Source organism: Felis catus, chromosome E1 (assembly GCF_018350175.1).
Source record: "Felis catus isolate Fca126 chromosome E1, F.catus_Fca126_mat1.0, whole genome shotgun sequence".
NCBI lineage: Eukaryota > Metazoa > Chordata > Mammalia > Carnivora > Felidae > Felis > Felis catus.
The window spans coordinates 49,853,015-49,877,136 of NC_058381.1; the positions used below are offsets into that span (position 1 = coordinate 49,853,015).

The 24,122-nt window shown below is 51.9% G+C and overlaps 1 protein-coding gene and 1 long non-coding RNA gene across 6 annotated transcripts in view; one reads left to right on the plus strand and one right to left on the minus strand.

The window, feature by feature from the left end:
* ARSG (arylsulfatase G) overlaps positions 1–24,122 on the plus strand; it is a 109,091-nt gene that overhangs the window by 47,083 nt on the left and 37,886 nt on the right. For 3 of the 5 annotated variants that reach the window (XM_023244620.2, XM_023244624.2, XM_023244623.2), the window contains exons 3-6: positions 15,378–15,565; positions 18,918–18,965; positions 20,824–20,941; positions 23,201–23,374. In XM_023244620.2, coding sequence (XP_023100388.2) covers positions 15,378–15,565; positions 18,918–18,965; positions 20,824–20,941; positions 23,201–23,374 — 528 coding nt within the window. The remainder of the gene's footprint in view (positions 1–15,377; positions 15,566–18,917; positions 18,966–20,823; positions 20,942–23,200; positions 23,375–24,122) is intronic. The other 2 variants (XM_023244621.2, XM_023244622.2) reach the window with 2 other exon arrangements.
* On the minus strand, positions 688–2,717 carry LOC123382086. The gene is made up of 3 exons (XR_006589864.1): positions 2,647–2,717; positions 1,544–1,563; positions 688–860 (listed from the first exon to the last, which is right to left on the minus strand). It is a non-coding gene; the product is annotated as an uncharacterized LOC123382086 (long non-coding RNA).

Below are 24,122 nucleotides of genomic sequence, written 5' to 3' on the forward strand. Positions count from 1 at the left end.
TTGCCCTTGGGTAAGTAGGTCCAGTGGACGTAAAGTCAGGCAATGCCCACCTACCAACTGGGCCACGGTGAAGCCTACAGGAAAGGTCCCGCAGCGTTGGGCCCCGTGGCTTTAGTAGATGGGGACACGTAGGAGCACCATCATCTAGGTAGCACTCAATCTTAGAGAAAACCAACTGAAATATTAGCCAGTGTGGCCCTGGTGCCAACTGCGAGTTCAAAATTGCCTGTCCAGCGGCTGTTACCTTTTAAGTCTCCCGCCTACTTCGTTTGACAAGTCTCTGGTCAGAGCAGGTCATAAGACAAATGCTGCACCCTAAGAGTCTTCCAGCCGGGGGGTGGGGGTAAGACAAGAAAGGCAGCCTTTAGAATGCAGAAGGTGACTGGGGGGTGAGGGGAGAAGGGGCACCTGGGTGGCTCAGTCAGTTAAGTGTCCAACACTTGGTTTCGGCTCAGGTCATGGTCTCCAGGTTCGTGAGTTCGAGCCCTGCATGGGGCTCTGTGCTGACAGTGCAGAGCCTGCTTAGGATTTTCTCTCTCCCTCTCCGTCTCTCTACCCGACCCTGCCCCCCCCCCCACCTCACAAAATAAATAAATAAACTTAAAAAAAATTATTTTTAAAAAGTATTAGAATACAGAAAGGAAATGTACTGTGAGCAGGAACCCCACACCTCCCACCCATTGTCCCGGGGCTTTAATAACCTAGATTGGATGGAACTGAATTGGACTCTTCTGGGATGGAATTAGCACCTTACTTACCCTTGGTGACAATCAGGAATGAAAAAGGTCCATGCTGGGGCTTCTTGCCTTTTGGACGGTAGAGCCCAGAGCCAGAAGCATGTTAAAGATAGTCCTGAGGGGCTGCGGGAAGAGAGAGGCCATTTCTCCAGAGGGAAGCCAAGAGGTACTGGAGAAAGGATCTCACTGTTGAGACCTTAAAGACGAGTAGGAATTAGCCGGATGAAGGCAGAGGAAAGCGTGTTGTAGGCAGAGGGGAAAACGTGAGCAAAGGCTCAGAACTGAAAAGTGCCCTTTCACTGGACAAATATTCCTAGAGGCTCCCTCAGGCCCTGTCCTAGGTGCTGGGAATGCATCCATGATCCAGACAACCAGAAGCCCTCGCTCTTCTGGGGCTGCCATTCCAGTGGCTGAATGTGGCTGGGAGCGTGAGGCTGGACCAACGGACGTGCCCACCAGCGAAAGGCCTCCTATGCACGTTCTAGTGTTCAGACTTGGTCCTGGAGGCAGTGGGGGCCCTGAGGACTGAAGTCCTCAGCCTGCATTTGAGCTGGATTGCTCCAGCTTGCTGGGGAGTGGCCCACACTGGCAGCTGGGGAGGCAGGGGGCAGATTGCAGGAACCTCCAGAATGGCACGGCCCAAGGTCATGAGTGTGGGGAGAAGTGTCCGATCCAGGAGGCGCGAGATGCTGGCTTGTGTGTGCATCTTGTCTCGTGCCTTGTGTGTGTCCTTCCTTGAGCGTGCATGCGCGCATATCCGCAACAAGAATGTGAAAAGGAAAGGGGGAGATCGCCAAGGATCATACCATGCTCGGCTGCTGGGAACCTGTTTTTGGAAAGAACAAGAATATGAGTGGACGGATGAAAGGATGGAAGGAAGGAAGGAAGGAAGGAAGGAAGGAAGGAAGGAAGGAAGGAAGGAAGGATAGAAGGATGGAAAAGTAAACAAAACACACCAAGTTTACTCTTTGCTGCCACATTTGCTCATAGTTTACAAAGGGCCTGCATATCCATTACCCCAGTGACCCCCCCAATGACTTTCTGAGCGCTGACTGGTCACTCTTCCCATTTAACAGAAGGTCACATGGAGGTCGAGCTGCGCTGGTGTTTTTCTGGGTTCCACCTCCCGCCCCATCCCTCTACACACAAAGGCCACGACAAATAATTTTTAAAACCTATTTCTGCCTCCAAGACTTTAAATTATGAATGGAGCAAAGATAGCCTTTATTCCAGGTACAGAGCCATTTAGAGAGTTAGTGCAGAAGGCGTCATCGTCTATCTTAAATTCCTCACAGATGAAGGCTGGACACGCTTAACTTCGCCATGTTCTGTCTCTCCAGGGCTTTCGTGGCCGTGTTTCCAGCCCTAACGTTTTCTGATTCTAATACGCGTAATTTATGCAATGGCAAGTTGCTTTGGCTTCTGTCTGGCTGTGTCTTAATTTGCGTTGATTTTCCCGTTAACAGGCTGCTGTAATGTCTGGCTTTGTATTTCCAGCTTTCCTTTACAATGTATTTTCAGACTTTAATGAGGACCCCTGTTGGTGAACTGGCCTGAGCCTGCCCAGATAGATTTGGGGAAAAACAAAAGAGGCTTTCCAAATAGCAAGACCATTTTATCGCTTATTAATTGGTCTCCGCCACGTGGAGACAGAGGCTGGCAGAGGGGAAAGTGACGTGCAGGTCAGTTCCCTGGGCCGCCAGGGATGTTGTTGGCTCTTTTAGGAGGCGAGGGTACGGTCAGGGCTCTAAAGACTTGGAAAGAGAGGAGATAAGATTGTTTCTGAGAGTTGAGCTTCGAGGAAAGAATCGATCCCTAACGAGCATCAGCTTAAGGGATTTTGTGAAAACTGGATGAATGCATTTTTTTCCAGCCAGGTGACCTCTTCCAGTTTTGTCTGCTCACTCACCAGATGTTGCTGGAGTGGCTCCACGCCTCCAAGGCACCCCGCTTGGGGCCGGTCTTGCAGCTCTGACCCTGTCCTCACGGAACCTACGGTCTGGGGGAGGGGTGGACTCGAAGTTCTGTTTGCCGTAGAAACGCGCGACAGCCGTTCCCGCGAGGGTGGTGTTGCATGCTCGAGGAGACACCATCCCCAGGACAGCTGTTAAGGACAGGCGGGCAGGGACAGCGTTTAGACGATGTGTTTCCGGCTCTGCCCACGTGTACTGGTCAGTGAGGCTGTGTAACAAATGTAATGGACTGGGTGGCTTAAACAGTAGGAATTATTTTTCACGGTCCTGGAGGCCGTGAATTCCGAGATCAGGTAGCCAGCGTGGTCGGGCTCTGCCGAGGACCCTCTTCCTGGCTGGCAGATGGCCACCTTCTCACTGTGTCTCACATGGAGGGGAGGGAGCCCTCTGGGGTCTTCCTCATCTTTATGAAGACACTGATCCTATCATAGAAGCTCTACCCTCCAGATCTCATCTAAACCCAGTTACCTCCCAAAGCCCTGACTTGCCAATACCACCCTCTTAGAGGTTGGAGCCTCAACACAAACGTTCAGTCCATAGCACCAGGGAAGAAGACGATGGTGGGCAACAAAGCCCCCTTGCCTCCCAGACCCACCGACAAAGCTCAGTCTGAAGGATTTTTTCCATGGTCCATTGGAATTCTCTTAGCATTAATTAACTCCACACTCATCAAGACAAGCTTTGCATTCTGATTTCCCCTGTAATTCATGCCCAAGAAGAAAGCTTGTTGACCACGCTGACGCTTTGGTTCCTGAGCTGACCCCTGGCAGTCAGTTGGGAGACAGGCATTCTGATGTCTCTCTTAGGCTCACGTAGTTTGCATGGGTGTGAGTCAGGCTCCTGGGGCTGGCACCACCAGGGCTGAGTCCCGGGACCTCTGTAGCCCAAGACTAGTCACCTAGCCAAAGGTAATTCCCTCTGCGTTTACCTTACCAACCTCTGGATTGGCCCAGCTCCAGCCAGCCTTCTCTCAGATGGAAAGGGACTTGAAAGAGCATGGGATTTGGGGTGGGCAGGCCCGGGTTGAAGTTCTAGCTCTGTCATTTCCCAAATATAGGGGTCTACAGTCTTCCGTACGGCACGGTGATTGGACTGGGCACGGTGCATCCCCCCTCAATGCCAGCCGTATGGTCTTGGGAAGCAACTTAAACTCTCTCTGCCTCACCTCCCTTATCTGTAAAACGGGGAATCCTAGTGATTTGAACTAATATCCGTAATATGATTAGGGTGGCAGTCGCTTGATAAACAGCAGCTGTTTTTATTACGATAAGACACACGTAAACAAAGTTAACGCCTATTTATACTTTAAGCCTCAGCACACACGTGGCTTCTTTTGAGACGCACTCGCTTCACCGGCACACGTGTACGCCCTCCTTGTGTGCTTTCGGAACACCCTGTGCCTAGTGTTCACAGAGCTCTCTCGCACGCTGGGATTATCCACCTCCCTTCCTGAACTTTGGGCAACTGGAGGGCAGGGCTTCATGTTGCTCACTGGAATATTCTGGGCTCCTATCCTATTACACCCACACTGTGATAGCCAGGACTCTCTGGTCATAAGAGGCAGCAACACTGCTCAGCCGGCCCACGCACATAAGGGGCGTAGCTTTCGCTTATCAACTTAACCTCTACAGAGATTCTGTCTTGTGCTGGGCTTCTGAGCCAACGGGTAGATTCTTCCGGGCTCCTCCATATGATGGGAGATGTGGCTCTTGCCTCCGTTCTCATGGTTTGAGGTTCAAAGGGAACGAGAGAGCTATTCCTTACTGTCTGGTTCAGAAAGTTCCAGGTTGGATTCTGACTAGCCCTGCCTGGGTCATGGTCCTCGAGGATGAGGGACGAGAGGTGGTGTTACCCTGCTTAGCCCACGGCAGGGTCTTGTGCCCATGGTGGGGTGGGTGGGGTGTGGGGCACAGACGCTGTTAGACGAACGTCTACGTTCAGACACGAAAAGGCCGCAAGGAAGTTTCACGGGCTCCGGAAGTCAAAGTCTAGGCTCATCCTCCCGGGGGTGGGGTGGGGGAGGCAAAATGGTGCCAGCGCCGGCTCGCGGAGGATAGGTGGGCATGTGGACGGGCAAGAGGACGGGGCAGGCTCTCCGGGCCGAGGCGCAGGAAGTCGAGGTGCTGGGTTGGAGAGGTGCGTGTGGGACGTGAGGCGGGGAGGGATGCCAGACGTCTCGGGGCTTCGTGGGGTGATGTATTCACGTCCTGGCGTGGCCATAACCAAGTGCGACAAACCGGACGGCTTAAAACAACAGGAATTTGGGGCGCCTGGGTGGCTCAGTCGGTTCAGTGTCCAACTTCGGCTCAGGTCATGATCTCACGGTTCGGGAGTTCGAGCCCCACCCAGGACTCACTGCTGTCGCCACAGAGCCTGTTTCGGATCCTCTGTGCCCCCCTCTGTCTTTGCCCCTCCCCCAACCACGCCCTCCCTCCCTCTCGCAAAAAATGAATAGACATTTAGAAAATTAAATTAAAGGGGCGCCTGGGTGGCTCAGTCGGTTGAGCATCCGACTTCGGCTCAGGTCATGATCTCGCAGTCCGTGAGTTCGAGCCCCGCGTCGGGCTCTGTGTTGACGGCTCAGATCCTGGAGCCTGTTTGGGATTCTGTGTCTCCCTCTCTCTCTCTGCCCCTCCCCTGTTCATGCTCTGTTTCTCTCTGTCTCAAAAATAAATAAACGTTAAAAAAAATTTTTTTTTAAAGAAAATTAAATTAAAAAATAAAACAACAGGAATGTATTCTCTCACAGTTCCGGAGGCCGGGAGGGAAGCATGAAGGTGCCGACAGAGCCATGCCTCCCCCCCCCCCCACTCAGGTTCTAGGATGATTTCCTTCCTCGCCTCTTCCAGCTTCTGGGAGCCCCAGGCTTTCCTCAGCTTGTAGCAAGAACTCCAACCCTTGCCTTTGTCATCACGTGACCACCTTCCCTCTGTGTGGCTGTGTCTTCACGTGGCGTTTTCCTCTTGGTCTCTCTCCCCTTCTTTTTAATTTTTTTTTTTAAATCTTTATTGTTGAGAGAGAGACAGAGTGTGAGCGGGGAAGGAGCAGAGAGAGAGAGAGAGGGAGACACAGAATCCGAAGCAGGCTCCAGGCTCTGAGCCATCAGTACAGAGCCCGAAGCAGGGCTCGAACTCACCAACTGTGAGATCACGACCTGAGCCGAAGTCGGACGCTCAACCGACTGAGCCACCCAGGCGCCCCTCTCTCCCCCTCTTATAAGGATACCAGTTACGTGAGGTTAAGGATTCACCCTAATCCAGCACGATCTCACCTTAACTGACTACATCCTCAGTGTAACCATCCAATGAGGTCACGTTCTGGGGCTCGGGGGTTAGAACTTCAACGTGCCTTTTTGGGGGACACGATTCAACCCACATCGGGCAGCGATGAGTCAGAAGCCTGAAGAAGTGGGTTGAGCCAGAGCGTGCGGGGTTATGGTGGCCACACAGAAGGAAGTCACTGAAGACTTGGGGTCCGGGGACAGCATGACCCACTGACATGTTATTATGGGCTGCAGAGAGCAAGCCTGGCATCTTGGAAGGTCACCGAAGTGGTTCGGACGAGGGACGACAGCCATATTGACCTTGGGTGGCACCGTTTGGAATGGGAGCTGCTGAAAGAGGGGGAGGTGGGAGACAGACTGGAAGGCGATGCCTCAGTTTCCAGCCGGGTTTACTGGGAGGGAGGCAGACGTGAGGTCTCGGAGAAAGGACTCTGAGCTTGGTTCTGTGCCCATTGAGGCCGAGGTGACGTGTGCCATAACCTGTGGCAGTGAACCTGATGCCTGCATGGTGGCAACAGCAGCCAAGCGGCCTGGAATCCCGCCCGTGGGTTCCCAGCTTCCGTGCTATCCTACCTGCCTGGGGCGCCCTCTGCCTCCCCATTTAGCGAACGAGGACACGAATTACCTTGACTACCACACGTTTGTAGAAACCTACTCTCCACCTGGAGCTCTGCTAGGGGGTTTGTGCACATCGTCCCACCGAATCCCTCAAATGAGCTGGGGAAGTAAGTGTGTTAGGCCCGTGTTGCAGAGGAAGATACTGAGGCCTAGATGCCGTTACCTGTCTTGTCTCACACCAGAGCGGTGGGGGGGGCGGCTGGGATTGAGCCCAGCTTCGTTTGTCCAAACAAACCCTTCCTATCACTCTCCCTCTGCCTCCCACAGCACTTTTCTTTGTACTTCTCAGATGGGGCCCGTCTTATTTTGTCTTCTTACCCACATGTCTTGACACTCTAAAGTGTGAGCTACTTGCTGGAAAGGACTGTGGGTTCCTCCCTCTCCCCCAGCAAGCTCTGCTGTGGTTAGTGGAACTCCAGCGAGGCCCCTGGGCAGTTAGAGGTGACAATCCTGGCACCCTTGCCCAAGGACTGTCTCCATGTGCTCTCGGGGGAGTGCTTTCCCTGGACTGGCGCACACAGCTGGGGTAAGACTGCCCCGGGGCCTCCAGTTGCCCCGGGGCCCCACCGGGCTGCCCCCGGGGCCGAGAGGAACCCGATCTTGGAAAACTGGGGCCCGTTTGGCCCTTCCTGTGTGCTCCAGCTCCAGGCTGGGCAGCTCTGACGGAGGGCCTGCAGACCACGAAAATGACTTTGGATCTACTTAGACTGCGATGAGAGCCCGCGAGAGGGTTTCCAGCCAGGAATTAATGTTAGTCGATAAACAGGTTTCGAGATTACTTCAGCTGCCCCTTGGGAAAGGGGCGGGGAGGGAGAATTGAGGGCAGGAAGGGAAGCGGGGAACAGGGTTCCCACATACAGTTGGACAGATTGTGCACTGCTCAACTCCGGACAGCAGTGTGAATGGCACCCCCCGGGGTTATACAACATGGTGGCCCTGGGGAAGACAATACAGACCATGTAGTGGTCTGGGCAGCATGATACTAGCTTGGACTCGGATGTTAGCCGGTAGTTGGAGAGAAATGGGTAGATTCTGGGTATGGTTGGAAGAAGGGTCTTTTCAAGAATGTGCTAGTACTTTGGCTGTGGAGGGGGAGGGGAAGACAGGAATCAGGGTGAGGCGTTTGGACTAAGTGACTGAGTGGGAGGCAGTGCTGTTCACTGAGATAGGGGACACTGGAAGGCGAGAGCGGGTGTGCAGGGATGAATCTGGATCAGAACCGGATAAATTTGCAGAGACTGGCAGAGAAACCACCTCGTGGTACGTGGGAGCGACGTCTGGGGCCCGAGGCCAGTGGGCCTTTCTCTTCTTGCTCTGGGAAGCCCAGTGGCCGGAGAGGGGACTGGGGTTCGAGACAGAACCGACGCTGCTGGGCGGGGCCAGCCGTGTGGGCGGGTGACCCGTGCAGCCACACCGGGCTCCGTGCTTTCGGAGGGCCCCTCGCTTGGTTTAAAGCTGTCTCGTTGCCGTCTTGAAATGCTTAGTCCATTTCCAACAAGGGCTCCCTCGTCTTCTTTTGTGGCCCCAGGACGTCTGGCAGGTGGGGATGCTTCGGAGGAGTCCCGGAGACGCGCACACAGGGGAGTTGCACATGCTTCCTCCTGGGCTCCCCGAGACAGACAGCCGCCTCGCCGTGGAGCTGGCCGTGCGTGTTGGGGCACAGACCTTCCGTGCCCTCGTTCCGTCGGGTGAAGGCAGCCCGCAGCCTGCTCCCCAGAGCAGCTGCAGGGCTGGGCCTGCACCTCTTCGGGCTCTCACGGCTCCCTCGTAATGTCTCTTCTGTGCCACTTGTTCCCTTGAAACCCTTGAAACACGGCGTTAGGGAATTACCCCATCTCCAGGGTGAACTCTGTGGGGCGGAGGCTGTGGGAACCAGCTGGCGTGGGCCAAGGGTGTCTGGAGCGGGGGAAACCCAGTGGAGAACTCTTCTTTCCAGAAGCACCAGTTCCCGGAACCATGGCTGTCGCACGCGGCCTCCCGTTTCCAGGCAGGACTCGGGTGAGACCAGACGTTCAGGTGCCTGGTGTTTCTCTGGAAGGTTATCAGGACTGGAAACTCCCGGGCCAAACCCGAAACGATCGATCATATCAGGGTTTTGTCATCGTTTCTCCAGAAGCTCCTTTGAGGCCCCATTAGCAATTTTCTCAGCTGCATTTCGACACGAGTATGCCTGTGCGCACATGCCTACTTGAGCCGTGCCAGTCTTTGGATGACGAAGCCTCAAAGCCTCTTCTTGTGCCAACACCCCGTGCTGCCTCCCTCACCCTGGGCCTGGGGGGACCGGGCACGTTTCCTTTCTGTGTAAAAAGCTCACTCCGTCTCCTCCGCCCACTGTGGAGTGGGTGTCTCCCGGCCCCTTCCCTTTGGCTTTGCAGGCAAGTCTGGAGTTCCTAGCGGGGACAGTGCGGTTAAATGGCACACGCATGGGATTTGGAGTTGGACGGGCGTGAGTTGGAAGACCGCCCTTGGATACCTGGCTTCGTGGTGTAAGGCTGAGGGCAGGGGTGGAGCAGAGTGCCTGGGGACACGCTGTGTCTCTCCCGTGTCCCACTGCCTCAGTTTCCCCATCTGTAACGGGAGTCCTTACAATACACATCCTACAGGCTGCTGTGTTAGACAAGTTAACACACGTAAAGGGCCATGTCCACAGCGCTAAGTACGTGCTTATGACCATCCCTAGTGAAGTAGAAATGACCTCATAAGGCTTTGGTTCAGAAAGTAAACTGTAAGGTCATCGAGGACAGAGACTGTACCTTTGCTTCCTTCGCACCCATCAGAGCTGCCCCGGCTTGCTGCTTGCTGGTATCTTGGGAATAAAAGGAAAGAAATGATAGATCACCACCTTGGTTTTGAATGAGTATTTTCTCCGGGAGCCTGGGTGGCCCAGTCGGTTAAGCGGCCGACTTCGGCTCAGGTCATGATCTTGCGGTCTGTGGGTTCGAGCCCCGCGTCGGGCTCTGTGCTGACGGCTCGGAGCCTGGAGCCTCCTTCGGATTCTGTGTCTGCCTCTCTCTCTGCCCCTCCCCCACTATCTCTCTCTCTCTCTTTCTCTCTCTCTCAAAAATAAATAAAACGTCAAATGAGTATTTTCTCATCTGAAGAACTACAGATCTGACACCCAGCTTAACAGGCCTTTTCTCCTACCTGAGACATTCTCTTCAGGCGTTTTCCTCTTAGTCTGTAAGATCTGGGTTTTTTTTTTTTTTTTTTTTTTTTTTTTTTTATTGAAGTGAAATTCACATGACCTAAAATGAACCATTTTAAAGCAAACAATTCAGTGACAATTAGTACCTTTAAATTTTTTTTTTTAATGTTTTATTTATTTTTGAGACAGAGAGAGACAGAGCATGAACGGGGGAGGGGCAGAGAGAGAGGGAGACACAGAATCCGAAGCGGGCTCCAGGCTCTGAGCTGTCAGCACAGAGCCCGATGCGGTGCTCAAACTCACAAACCAAGAGATCATGACCTGAGTTGAAGTTGGACGCTTAACCCACCGAGCCAGCCAGGCTCCCCGATGTTTATTTATTTTTGAGAAAGAGAGAGAGAACAAGCAGAGGAGGGGCAGAGGAAGGAGACTAGAGGATCCAAAGCCGACTCCACGCTGACAGCAGAGAGGCTGAGTCAGGGCTCAATCCCATGAACTGTGAGATCCCGACCTGAGCCCAAACTAAGAGTCGGACACTTAACCTAGGGAACCACCAGACGCCCCTAGGCTTGAGTGTAACATTTTTTTAAAAGACGGAGAAAAAAGGAAAGAAACAAGAAAAGAGGAAACCACCGTGTTGCTGGGGGGGGTTGCAGACCTCACTGCTCTTTAGGGCCAGCACCTCTGCAAATGCCAAGGTCATGGCGAAGGGCAGGGTGTTCAGGGCCCTGCTGGCTGTACCCAGGCTGGGGGGTCGCTCCGGAGGGCGTCTCTGAGGGACGAGGGACGTGAAAACATTATAGACTTATAAGGGCTTTCTCTTTAGTACAGTTGGTCCTTGTAGGGGGGAGAGAGGCTGCAGGTGGAGTCCCTTTATTTATTTATTTTTAAATGTTTTAATTATTTTTAAGAGACAGGGCACGCAAGCAGGGAGGGGCAGAGAGAGAGGGGGACAGAGGATCCAAGCAGGCTCCGCGTTGACAGCAGAGAGCCTGATGCGGGGCTCAAAGGCACAAACCTTGAGATCATGACCTGAAGTCATGACTCTTAGCCGCTAAACTGACTGAGCCACCCAGGCGCCCCAGGTGGAGTCCCTTTTAAACACTGTTTTAAGCCTCTCTGTCCCAAGTCTTCTGACCGAATTGCTGGATCTGAGTGAGAGGCAGGGATTTGTACGCATTTCCCCATTTTCTTGCCCCAGGCTGGCCTCTGCGGGGGCACAGAAAACAAGGAACTGTCCCCAGGCTGGTCTAAGCCCCTGAGCAAGTACTGCCCCGGGCAGGAGGACTGCCTGGGCAAATGGCCGGTCCTGGTCTAGAGCTGCTGTCACTGGGTTTGGGGACCACCGCCGTCCAGGTCTGGGGTTATGGCGGAGACCTGAGGCTATAGTGCAGGTGGCAGGTGGTGACCCAGACTCTGGAGTGTGGGGGAGGAGTGTTTAAACGTGGCTGCTCTCTGTGACCTCATCCCCTGCTTTCACATGGGTCCCCGATGTCACATCTCTTTGTGACACTTCGATGAGCAAACTCCACGTCAGCATGTTATCTTTAAAACTATTGGGAAGGTGCCACTTTTGGTGACATCCCCACCCCTCACTTCCTAGTAATGGTTATTTTGAGGTTTGGTTACATTTTCTATTAAAAAAAAAATTTTTTTTAACATATATTCATTTTTGAGAGAGAAACAGAGCCTGAGTGGGAGAGGGGCAGAGAGAGAAGGAGACACAGAATCGGGAGCGGGCTCCAGGCTCCGAGCTGTAGCCCAGAGCCCGACGCGGGGCTCAAACTCATGGGCCGTGAGATCATGACCTGAGCCGAAGTCGGTGCTCAACCGACTGAGCCACCCAGGGGCCCCGAGGTTGGGTTACATTTTCAATGAAGTTGTTGGGAAGGAAAGACTCTTCTCTTCCCCTCTCCTCCCCCCTCCCCGTCTTCCCTCCTCCCCTCCACCCTGTATTTGTAGAGCCCAGTTTTAGGAGCCCGAGATAAGCGGTGAGCGACAGGCAAAGCCTTCCTCCCAGGGAGCTTGCATGGAGGGAAGTTGGCCCAGAAAGAAAGGACATAAAAATAAACCAGGTAATTCGGGTTGGGATCAGTGTTACCAACTATGCACTCAGGGTGCCTGATGAGAGGGCAGCGGAGGCCCCCTTGCGGGAAAACTGAACGGGGAGGATGGGCCATGCAAAGGTCTGGGTGAGCGTGCCAGGTGCAGGCCGACCTTGGGAAGGAGCTGGCAATCTGCAAATCCTAAAAAAGACCCAGAAGCCCCCTGTGCTGGCGCCTGAGGGAGGCAGGGAAGGAGAGGCCTGAAAGGCGGACTGCGAGGGAGCGCGCTTTCAGGGCGCACCAGGCAATCGTTTTAGAGTATTAAGCAGTGGTCAGAGGAGCACTTTTAAAGGCCCCCCACCCCCCTCCCACCGGCCCCTAGGTGAGGATGGGTCACATGTGGAGAGGAGGAGAGAGGCGCTGAGCCCGGCTTTGCTCTGCTGACCTGGCGCCTGTGCGCCAGTCCCTTATCCACCCCAGGACCTTGGGCTTCGCTCTGCCCGGCATGGCTGAGCTCGCCCGCCGGGCTCCCAGCAGCCTGGATGCACATGGTCCTGAGGTGCTTACCTGACCTTTAAGCCACCTGTCCTCCCTGCCCTCCCGGCCAGCCTGGCCACCCATCCTGTCACAGCTCTGCTCATTCTAGACTCCAGATTGTCATCCTTTTGAAACTTTTAATGTTAAATATTAATATTAAGTTTTAATAATAAAAATCTCCAATATAAAGGAAAATGAAAAGGACAGTATACTCAATTGTTATTAGCATTTTGCCATTTTTATTTGTACTCGCTCTGTCTATAAAGAAGGTGGGTTTTTTTTTGAGTCATTCTAAGGGTGTAGATATTATGTTCTTTTATTATAAACACTATAGCATACATCTCTCAAGAATAAAAACATTCTTGGGGCGCCTGGGTGGCTCAGTCGGTTAAGCGTCTGACTTTGGTCCAGGTCAGGATCTCATGGTCCATGAGTTCGAGCCCCACGTGGGGCTCTGTGCTGATGGCTCAGAGCCTGGAGCCTGCTTCGGATTCTGTGTCTGCCTCTCTCTCTGCCCCTCCCCCACTCATGCTCTGTCTCTCTCTCTCTCTCTCTCTCTCTCTCTCAAAAAAAAAGAATACCAGCATTCTTAATGTAACAAAAACTTTCTTTTTTTTTAAGTTTATTTATTTTGAGAGAGGATATGCACGCGTGCATGCGTGCTTATGTGAGTCAGGGAGGGGCAGAGACATAGGGAGAGAGAAAGAATACCAAGCAGGCCCCTCACTGTCAGCACAGAGCCCCGACGTGGGGTTTGATCTCATGAACTGTGAGATTATGACAGGAGCCAAAATCAAGAGTCTGATGCTTAACCAACTGAGCTTAACCAAGTGGGCCCCTAAAATCTTTCCGAATGTAGTAAAAAAATATATATATTTTTTCAACGTTTATTTATTTTTGGGACAGAGAGAGACAGAGCATGAACGGGGGAGGGGCAGAGAGAGAGGGAGACACAGAATCGGAAACAGGGTCCAGGCTCCGAGCCATCAGCCCAGAGCCTGACGCGGGGCTCGAACTCACGGACCGCGAGATCGTGACCTGGCTGAAGTCGGACGCTTAACCGACTGCGCCACCCAGGCGCCCCTAAATGTAATCAAAATGTCTATTTTTTTATTATGTAGTAGACAATGGAAGATTATTTAGCTGTAAAAGAAGGAAATCTGCCATTTTGACAACGTGGGTTGGACCTTGTAGACATCATACTAGGTAAAAGGAGTGAGACAAAGACAAATATTATATGATCTCAATTATATGTGAAATCTAAAAAAAAAAAAAAAAAAAGAATCTCTAGATGCAGATAACAGAGTGGTGGTTGCCAGGGGTAGGGGTGGGGGAAATGGGTGAAGGGGTCCAAAGGTGCAAACTTCCAGTCACGAGATAAGTAAGCTCTAAGGCACGGAACTCACAGCACGGTGACTATAATTAACAACACCGTCTTGTGCGTTTGAAAGTTGACAAGAGAGCAGATCTTAAAAATTCTCATCACACACACACACAAAGGGTAGCTATGTGTGACGCGAGGTCTGTTCACCAAACTTATTGTGGGTATCGTTTCCCAGTAAATACATGCGTCAAATCGTTATGTCGTACGCCTTCAGTGAATACAATGTTATATGCCAATACAACCGGAAGAAAAAAAAGAACAAAAACATTCCTCTACGTGGCTGTAATCCAGAAAATGGACAACGGTCCCCCCCCCCCAACATGGCATCTTACAGGCAGCTCCTATCAAGTTTCTCTCATTAGCCCCCAAATGTGCTCTTGGCACGTTTGAACTGGAATCCGGCCAAGGGTCACGTACTACATTTGGGTTGTCTCTTTAGTGTCCTTTAGTGTAGAATATCCCCCACTATGCCACTTTTTGCTCGGCTATTGACTTTTTGAAGAACTACCCCAGTTGTGGTGGAATGTCGTAGAATGTTGTCAGATGGTTTGTTAAGATTATTTCCTTGTGGTGTCAGTTAATCTGTTCTGTCAGCTGTATTTCCTGTAACCTGGAAATTAGGTCCAGAGGCATGATGAGATTCAGGTTCAATGCTCTTGATAAGAATCCTTGATGATATCAACGTCACATAATCCCATCGGGAGACCCACGTGGCCAGTTGCGACATTAAGTGTAATCACGTTCCTTGAGGGCAAGAAAATGGCTAGACTTCTTTTCTATTTCTCCACAGTGTCTAAAAAAAAAAGGCTGGGCATCCAGTAATGTGTAGTAGACACAGCCGATTCTTGTCATTGGCAATAGTTACTCTATAAAGTCACCGTGAACGCTGGATCGCGGAATACCGAACCATTGCTTCTAGGGGATCTGCAGAGTTAGACTCCTGTGAGCCTCTGGTTACATTTTTGCCAACAGATCACGACAGAACCTTCTTTTGTCCTTGTGTGTTTCTGTTTAAAGACGTCTTGTGTACTGTGGTTTTTGATTCGTTAACACGGAGCTCATGGCAGACCGCACCGTAACTCGTTCCTGAATGAAGCTTGTTCTAACACTTGTATTTGCTCCATGAGGCACATCACAGCCTTTTTGCACTTGGAAGAGGTAGGCAGCCCCTCAGTCTTACTCTTGGGGACCATTTGACACAGCAAAATCACCAACAGAAAGCAAAGAAATGCAAAAACTGTAGCACTCAATGGACGGTGGAAAGGACGGCACTCGCTTGCGGTACGAGAGCCAAACCAAGGAGGCCGCCCTCTTCAGCCTCAGCTAGGGATGTGCGTGTTGCAAAACACAAAGTTTTGGAGCACCTTGGAATGTCCACGGGTATTGATTTTAGAGATACAAATTTTAGTGACTGGATGAATGCAAAACGTGGGATCAACAGGATCAACAGGATCCACTAAATATTCTGGATGAAGACAATTTGAATTAGCTGTGTGACCTTGAATTAGTTGCACGACCCTTCTGAGCTTCATTTTCCTCAGCTGGTCTTGGAGCTTTTCCCAGCCCTGGGATCCTGGGGACTGGGTGGGAATCGAGTTTCTCTCGGTTTGGCTTTCTGGGGATAGAGGGACCCCATCACCTTTCTTTCTGTGCAGGTTTGTGGATTTCCATGCAGCTGCCTCCACCTGCTCCCCCTCCAGGGCCTCCCTGCTCACCGGACGGCTCGGCCTTCGCAATGGAGTCACGCACAACTTTGCGGTCACTTCCGTGGGGGGTCTTCCGCTCAATGAGACCACCTTGGCTGAGGTGCTGCGGCAAGCTGGCTATGTCACTGGGATGATAGGTAACCCTGGAGCTCCGCAGCCGGGACCCCCACCTCCCATAGCACTTATGGGGTGCCCGCTTTGTGTTTGGGTAGCCCCAACGTGCCACCACCCTCTTCTGTTCATGTCTGCTTTTTGTTGATTTCCTGCTGTCAATGTTAGGAAGGCTCTCAGCTATAAGTAACTGAAGAGACCTAACAGGGAACTAAAACCATCAATGGAGTGGTTTTCCTCCCATTGTAACAAGCTTAGAGGTGAGTGATTGCTTTCATTGGCTGGGCGGCTCAAGGAAACCATTTCTGTTTTTTCTGCTTTTCGTCCTCCCGCTTGTTGCCTCTTGGTTGCAACAAAGCTGCTTAGTACCATTCACCATAATTTGGCCTCAAGGAAGGAGAAACAGACAGGAGGAGGTGCCAGCCTCCCGTGGCCTCCTGTATTCACTTCTCCTGAGAGAGCACATCTGTTCTCAGACACTCCCCCTCCCTCCGGGCAGAAACGCACTTAAATCTTCTCGGTGGATTTCTATGGCCACACCTTGCCGCAGGGAAGGCTGGGAAAACTGGGGTTAGGATTACAATGATCGACTTGGATTTGGGCACGGGTCTCCGATCCCCTGAACAAAACCGAAGTTCTGTTAGCAGGACAAGTGGGGGCATGGGTGTAAGGTAGGCAAACAGCGGCATCTGCCACGCCGTCCAGTGGCTTCCTTTCTTCTTAAATTTCTGGAGGCACCTCTTACTCAACATGTGCTACACGCCAGGCAGTGAGCTAAGTTTTTCTTTGCATCAGGAGATCCCTTGTGAGATGATAATTTCCCCCAGGATGTATGTTAGAAGGTTGACTTTCAGACGGGTGGAGAGACCTGTTCAGTGTCGCCCACTGTGTGGCGGGAGGATCTAGACAGGTGTCTCTGCCCAGCCTCGCTCTGATGCTTTGCTGCACCGCTGGCCTTCCCTCCAGAGGCCAAGGCAACGCAGCAGTCCCAACAGCACCCTTAGGCTGCCTGTGCTTGTTGTTCTGACTTTCCAAGAGCTGGGTCCACTGGGATTCCTGCCTCCCTTCTTACACGACGTGGCAAGGGAGGGTTTCCAACAAACAGGATGGCGGCGAGGGTCCCTGTGGGGGTGTTCTTGGTGCCTGGAGCGCCCGTGTTAACCTGTAGGAGGCTCCGGTTTCTGGTGTCGGCCCCACCTTCTCCTCTGGATCGAGGAGCCCCACATACTTTTACAGAAGGTCAGACTGGAGCGTGGCATTCATTCATTGGCCCAGGCGGGCGAGCCCCAGGGGGAGGAGCTACAAACTAAGATCTCTCCTTTTCCATCCCTTCCTGCCCGTACCCCGGAGGTATAATTACCCTGAAGCTCCCACGAGGGGCTGAGTATCCTTATTGGCCCCATCACACGCATCCCTGTCGTGGTCACAGCCTGGAAGGGTTTGGCCCCTGGGACTCGGCTGGGCTCTACCTGAGCTGGGTTTGCTGTGGCTTGCCCTTCCCTCTTCATGCCCTTGAACTCCCAGTGAGCCACTGATTGCACATTAACTCTCCCTTCCCCATCCGGTCTACCTTTTGCATCTTAGAGGCTGGATATTCGGCCACGTTGTGTTGTGATTATGAGTTCCCTGTAAGGATGCTTGTGGGAAAAACAAAAAACCCACCGAAGCGATCTCAAGACCGTGGGCACCACCCACACTTTGCTTCTAACCTTGGTTTAGGGTCTTGTATACATACCACTAGGTCCTCCTTTAAACCCCTTCCTCATATATTTCTTCTTTTAACATTTTTTAAAGTTGTATTTATTTATTTTGAGAGAGAGAGAGAGAGAGTACCAAGCAGGCTCCTCATTGTGAGCCCAATGCGGGGCTTGAACCCACGAACCACAAGATCATGACCTGAACTGAAGTTGGACTCTTAACCGACTGAGCCACCACCCAGGGGCCCCTTGTTTTATATCTGTGTAATACAATTTTACCTATTTATTAGAATTTTAATGATCTTAGAAATAGCTTAAACATTTTACTTATTTATTTTTTAATTTTTCTTAGTGCTTATTTTTGAGGGAGAGAGAGAGAGAGAGACAGAGCATGAGCAGGGGAAGGGCAGAAAGAGAGAGGGAGACACAGAATGTGAAGCAGGCTCCAGGCTCTGAGCTGTCAGCACAGAGCCCGATGCGGGGCTCGAACTCACAAACGGCGAGATCATGACGGGAGCCAAAGTCGGATGCTTAACCGACTGAGCCACCTTATTTTATAAGGTGCCCCTTATTTTATAGTTCTGTCTAATACATTGTATCTATTGATTAGAATTTTAATAATCTTAGAAACAGCTTAAACATTTTAATATAATTTTGGATTTCCACGTGATGCTTAATCCAAGCCTTCCACATGAGTGCTTAACCCATTTCCCCTCTGTCTTATGTTACATTTTTTTTTTTCAAACCCACAGAGCAGTTGCAAAAAGGGAATAATAGACACCCCTGTACCCTTTACCTAGATTCCCTGGTTATTACCTTTTGCTACATGCATTTGTCTCTAAAAGAGAGTTTGGTAGTATTTCATCGAGGCCTTGCAAAGTAACTTGCTTCAGCCACAGTCCTGCGGTTGCCTGTTTCTTTCTTTCCCTTGGGCATCATTCAGTGCTGCCGCTGTTAAGATCCGTGTACCGCGTTCTCTGCCCCTTGCCTCGTGGCTGATTTCCCTGGGATCCCTGCTTCTCAAAGCGGAATTAGCAGGTCAGAAAGCTCAAACGTGGTCAGAGTTTTTGCCGCACATCACCCAGTCATTCTCCGCAAAGAAACGCATTTACAGAGCGAGGCGCAGCCGTGAATTTTAACTTCCTCCTTTGCTGTCCAGGTGAGGGTCTCTACACTGGGGCAGCAGCAGGCCGGGGTGGGGGTTGGGGAGGTGGTCCCTGTGCAGGCTCCGCGGGCTGCTGATGTTGGTCAGAGAGCATGATGAAACCAGGAGGGAACCAGACATCTCCAAGTCTATCTGGAGCGCGCACCTGTCCTCCGAGCTTCGGCAGGGGCCCCAGCGCAGGAGGGCAGAGCAGGTGCAGTGGGCTACATGGGGTCGCTGTGGGCACTGAATGCTCTTAGAGGAGCAGGAGCTCAGCCTGCTGGCTTCTCTGGGCCCTTGGGAAAGGCTTGTCTTCCTTTTCACTCTGTGCTTTCCTGGGTAGAGCCTGACTCATCCTGGCTCCCTCTCAGTCCCAGGGAGCGAGGCTTGGCTTTCACACAGCATTTACGGCCTCTCTTTGCTCGTCCTCAGGAAAGGACAGCACTGATGGGGAACTGAGTATGTGATCAGCTCCCCAAAGGCGCTGGGAGCCCCCATGGGGATTCGTCTGAAAGCCTCTCTCTTCCTTTCCTACAGGCAAATGGCATCTCGGGCACCATGGATCTTACCACCCCAGCTTCCGCGGTAAGAATTCTTTGGGGAATTTGTTACCTGGGAAACAGGAAGTAAAGATCTTGGTGTAAAAGGATTCCATTAACATTTAAGCCATCCTGCGCCCGGGGTGCACCTCTCCCGAGTTAGGACATCTTTATTCACAGGGTCACTTAGGTGCATTTGGGGGACCCAGGGCTCCCCTTGGTGTCATGCCCTTCTCGGCGTAGCATCTTTCCTGGACACCCCCCTCTTTGGTGTCTGTTTGCCCTCTCTGGTCTTCCCATCGTGAGCCCATCCGTGGCCACGTCTCAGGGAACATTTGGCCCCGTGAGGTCCAGATGTGTCCAGTGTCATAGCAAGTACAAATTGTCCCGAGGGTTCACAGAAGCAGATCATCAACCCAAACAGGAGATGCTCTCTCTTGCCTTCTTCCTGCAGCCGTTCACCGCCTCAGATTCCGACGCTCGGGGCCTTGGAGAATAGGCCAAGATCGAGCCGCCCGAGCCAACGATCTGAAAGTCAGTGTGCTGACGGATAAGCTCTCTGGATGTCCAATTCACCGAATTTTCGATGGCTTTCCAAAGTTGTGGTTTTTGCCTCTGCTCTCCCCCTGACCTGCCTCTTCCATTTCATATGGGAGTCCTCCTCGGACTTTCTCTTCAAGGCGGTTGATCATTACGTCAACTTCCGCGGCTTCTCCCCTGTCGCTACTTGGCATGCGCTTCTCTGCTACCCTGCTATTGGAGAAACAAATGGATGGCTTTCTCCTTGAACACGGTTCTCTATTTTGTAGACTTCTCCCCTCCTCTGTCCCAATGTCTCCCTCTATTTCCATGGAATGTTTTCTCCTAGACATGGGGGAACATGTGTGTCTGAAGATCTTTGCGTTTGGAGAATGGCTTTCAGAGAACCAGCCTGCCACCAGCCTTCAGCCTCGGGCTCCCGCTGGGAGAGCACCCTCTCCAACTCCCTCCGCCTCTCCAGTGCTCCTTCCTCCCCCTCTCTTCCCTTGTGCCCCATTTTCCAGTTGGGCTGACCTGGCATCTTCTACATGTGCTTTTTAAGAACGGCAGGTGAAGGAAGTGTGGACCTGGCTTTTCCACTGACTAAAAATTAGTGCAGAACTTACTTTTCCCACTTGGTCTTTCTTCCTCCTTGACAAGTGAGGAGGTTGACCCAGATCAGGGTGTCGACACCTTGAGTGCGTATTTCTGGAGTTCCTGTGATGAGGGATACTGAGAGTGGATCTTGCTCGGCAGGAAGTGGTGCCATCTTGGATTCGTGGCGTCTGCCATTGGGACTGAGAAGCGAGTGCACCTGCCATATACTTGTGTCCCTGGACCAGATAGTCTGGAAAGGCCTGCCGACTTGGGCATTCTGAGGTGCCTTGTTTCCTATCTCCAGGTTTATTCATATCACCTCCTGCTTCTTGTATCTCTTCCCTGGTACCCTGTCCTCGTTCTCCATTCCCCGCATCCCAACCTCTTACAGTTTCATCTATATATCTTGCTTCCCCTTCAGTCTCTTGAGGGCAGTCTCTTTTCTTCCTTGAAGTACCATGCATGTACTTGATTTTCATCAAATGCTTACCGAGTGTGTTCATAACTGCACCGGGATGGTAGGTGTTCAATAATTCTCTCCGCTTCCTCCCACTCTGGGTTAACTCTAATCCCAAGATGTTTTGCAAATCTAGTCTCACAGCCAGAACCCAGCAAAGAGTTTTCTTTGCATACTACAAAGGGATATTAATCAAATCCTCTTTTAATTATATACTCCACAGCACTGCAGTATTAAATCATGGAAAATTAAATTTTTGTCCTGGGTGTAAGAATGCAGGCTCACAGCACAGAAGCCAAGTGGGGGTGCTCACCGATTGCTTCTCTTCCAGGTTTTGATTACTACTTTGGAATCCCATACAGCCACGACATGGGCTGCACCGATACCCCGGGCTACAACCACCCTCCTTGTCCAGCGTGTCCACGGGGGGACGGGGACGGACCGTCAAGGTAATCCGATCCAAGGAACAGAGAGTGGGCTCCAGAGCAAGGTGAAGCCCTAAGGGTGTAGTCCCCCTGGAGGGGGCGGGGAAGGGAAGCCTTAGCTGGCTCATGAATAACACAGTAGTTAACATAATAACGGCCGTTTATTGAGAAATTGTCACGGGCTCTGGAAGCCCTGGGACCACTGCTTGCGGTGGGTATTTATCCTGACCTTGCAAGTAAGGAAACCAGGGAAGGTACAGGGAAGGACCCGCTTGCCCAGGTCACCCTGGAGCTGTAAGAGGTAGAGACGCGGGTTCCCCGTCTGGGTCCCTCTGAGTTTAGAGCCTACTTGCTGCACGAAGGGTGGTCGCTGGCCCAGCAGCGTGGCTGTCATCCGGGTGCCTGTTAGAAAAGCAGAATTTCAGACGCCCACCCCTCCATCCCAGGCCTCCCTTTTCACAAGACGCCAGGTGGCTTCGTGTGCACGTCGCAGGGGGAGAAGTGAAGTGTGATACGTCTCGTCGCTGCCCTCCTTACCAGCTGCGGCTTGGGGGGCACATCTGTGGTCACACTTGGTATGACATGTCAGCCAGGCCCCTTTAAATCCATGTTAAATCGAATAGAAAAGAAAAGGGGGGGTGGCTTAGTGGGAGACGGGGGGAAGGGAGATATTTTAGCTGATGGTGGAGTTGCCACAAGGTCATAAAAACCTAAAACACGTGGCACCAACGATGGGGTTAGCATGAGGATGCCCAGTAGAGTCCTAACCTTTTCCTCTTTTTCACAGACTGTGGCCCTTGACGATTATTGACCCCAGTCTCACCTTGTCCCCCAAGCTTTTGTAAGGGGGGGCGGGGTTGGCATCAAAGTGTGATGAGGGATTTTCGTCTCTTTCCGATGCTTATCTGCACCACGAGGACAGAGTTCCTCCCGGAGATGGCTCTCAGTACCCTTTCTCTCTCCACGTTTCTCGGCTTCTCTCCTGGTCCCGTGGCGGCCAGGGCAGAGGGCCTCGGTGTTTATGGAGTTGCTAGTATGCCGCACAACATGCAAAGTGCTAACCATTTGTTGTCTTGTTTGGCCCTTTCAGAGGGCAGGGGCGCGCTGCAGGTGAGGAGTCGGGCTCTGAGAGCTTAGGTGGGGGCGCCTGGGGCTTAGTCAACTAAGCTCCCGTCTCTTGATTTCGGCTCAGGTCATGATCTCCCAGTTCATGAGTTTGAGCCCCTCGTCTGGCTCTGCACTGACAGGGCGGAGCCTGCTTGGGATTTTCTGTCTCTCCCTCTCTCTCTGCCCCTCCCCTGCTCCCTCCCTGTCTCTTTCTCAAAAAATAAATAAATAAATAAATAAATAAACTTAAAAAAAAAAAAAAAAAAGAATCGACAGGCGCCTGGGTGGCTCAGTTAGTTCAGCATCTGACTTCTGCTCAGGTCGTGATCTCATGGTTCGTGAGTTCGAGCCCCACGTCGGGCTCCGTGCTGACGGCTCAGAGCCTGGAGCCTGCGTCAGATTCTGTGTCTCCCTCTCTCTCTGCCCCTCCCCTGCTTGCACCTGTGTCTCTCTATCTCTCTCAAAAATAAATAAACATTAAAAAAAAAAAAAGAATCTGGCTTTAAAAATAAAAAAAGCTTAGGTGATTTGCCACGGTCACGGCCAGGGTCCTAATTCAGCCACATGTGTTGGGACATTCGCATGCGAGGTTCATCTCCATCTCTAAGAACAAGGGCTGAGGGTTTTTTTGTTTTTTTTTTTTTTTTCAGGAGATAAAACTGGTTTGACCCCCACTTTTGCCAATGGCTAAAGCTTCTCCCAATTCTCCTAACATGGTTTGAAACTTTTAAGTTGTCCCTGGCCATCTGTGTTTTTGTTAGATGTCATGTCACACAGAGTCCCGATGGCCGACCTAGGAAAGCACCAAGCATTAGCACCCCATAGATGGAAGGCATCATTTAGGGAGGTCAGTGGAGAGAGCCAGGGATGGGGGCTATTCATTGGCTATGGGACTCTGCTTGAGTAATTTAGTTTGTTTGGACCTCAGTTTCTCTCCCGACAAAACGGGAGGAACGATTTCTGTAGCTCACGGAAGCCTTTGTGAGCTTTGCGGAGTGGCCAGGCCTGTCTGAGGAGCATAAACGTTGTTGGCGGAGAAGAGAAGGTGTTTTATTGGTTTTACCCTTGGAGGAAATGGCAGACTGGACAAATCATCTGGGGCCAGGTTATTAAGTGTTTTGTCTTTACGTGTGTTGCCGCATAAAAGCATTTTGTTCTACACCACGGCTGTTTCAGTCGCGGAAACGAATGCTGTCTGTGGTTCGCGCACAGGACCCATGAGAGGGACTGTTACACGGACGTGGCCCTTCCTCTGTACGAAAACCTCAACATCGTGGAGCAGCCGGTGAACCTGAGTGGTCTCGCGCAGAAATATGCGGAGAAAGCTACCCAGTTCATCCAACACGCGAGGTAAGGAGTCCCCTGGTCCCCACGTGCTGTCCCCTGGCCTCAGCATTCCCCCCAGCCGTGGTGGCGTTCCCCTGTCCCACAAAGATGGATACACGCGTGTCCTCTGGACACGAAGCTGGAGAAGAGCCTCCCCTGGAGTCTCCAGGCCTGGGGTAGAAATTCCGCAGGGGTGTTCCCAGAGTTCCTAGGAACCCTCCTATCTCCCTGCTCAGATCACGCTCTACTGTCCTCTCCTATAAGCTCTGGACGGGAGGGTCTGCCTCTGTATTCTGGGCGTTCAAGGCATTTGTTGATTCATTAATTGACAGGGTGTATTAGCTTCTTGTTGCTGCTGTAACAAACGTACCACCACCTTATTGGCTAAAACAACAGCAGTTTATTCTCCTGTAGACCTGGAGGCTGGACACCCAAAATGAGTCTCATGGGGCTAAAATCAAAGGTATCAACACGGCTGTTTCCTTCTGGAGATTCCAGGGGAGAAATGTTTCTTGTCTTTTCTGTCTTCCCTTTTTTTTTTTTTAAGTTTATTTATTTATCTTGAGAGAGAGAAAAAGAGCATGTGCACATGGGGGAGGGGCAGAGAGAGCGGGAAAGAGAATCCTAAGCGCGGAGCCCAGTGCGGGGCTTGATCTCACAAACCGTGCGACTGTGACCCGAGCCGAAATCAAGAGTCGGAGGCTTAACCCACCGAGCCACCCAGGCACCCCGCCTCTTCTGTCTTCTGGTGGCTGCTGGCATCCCTTGGCTT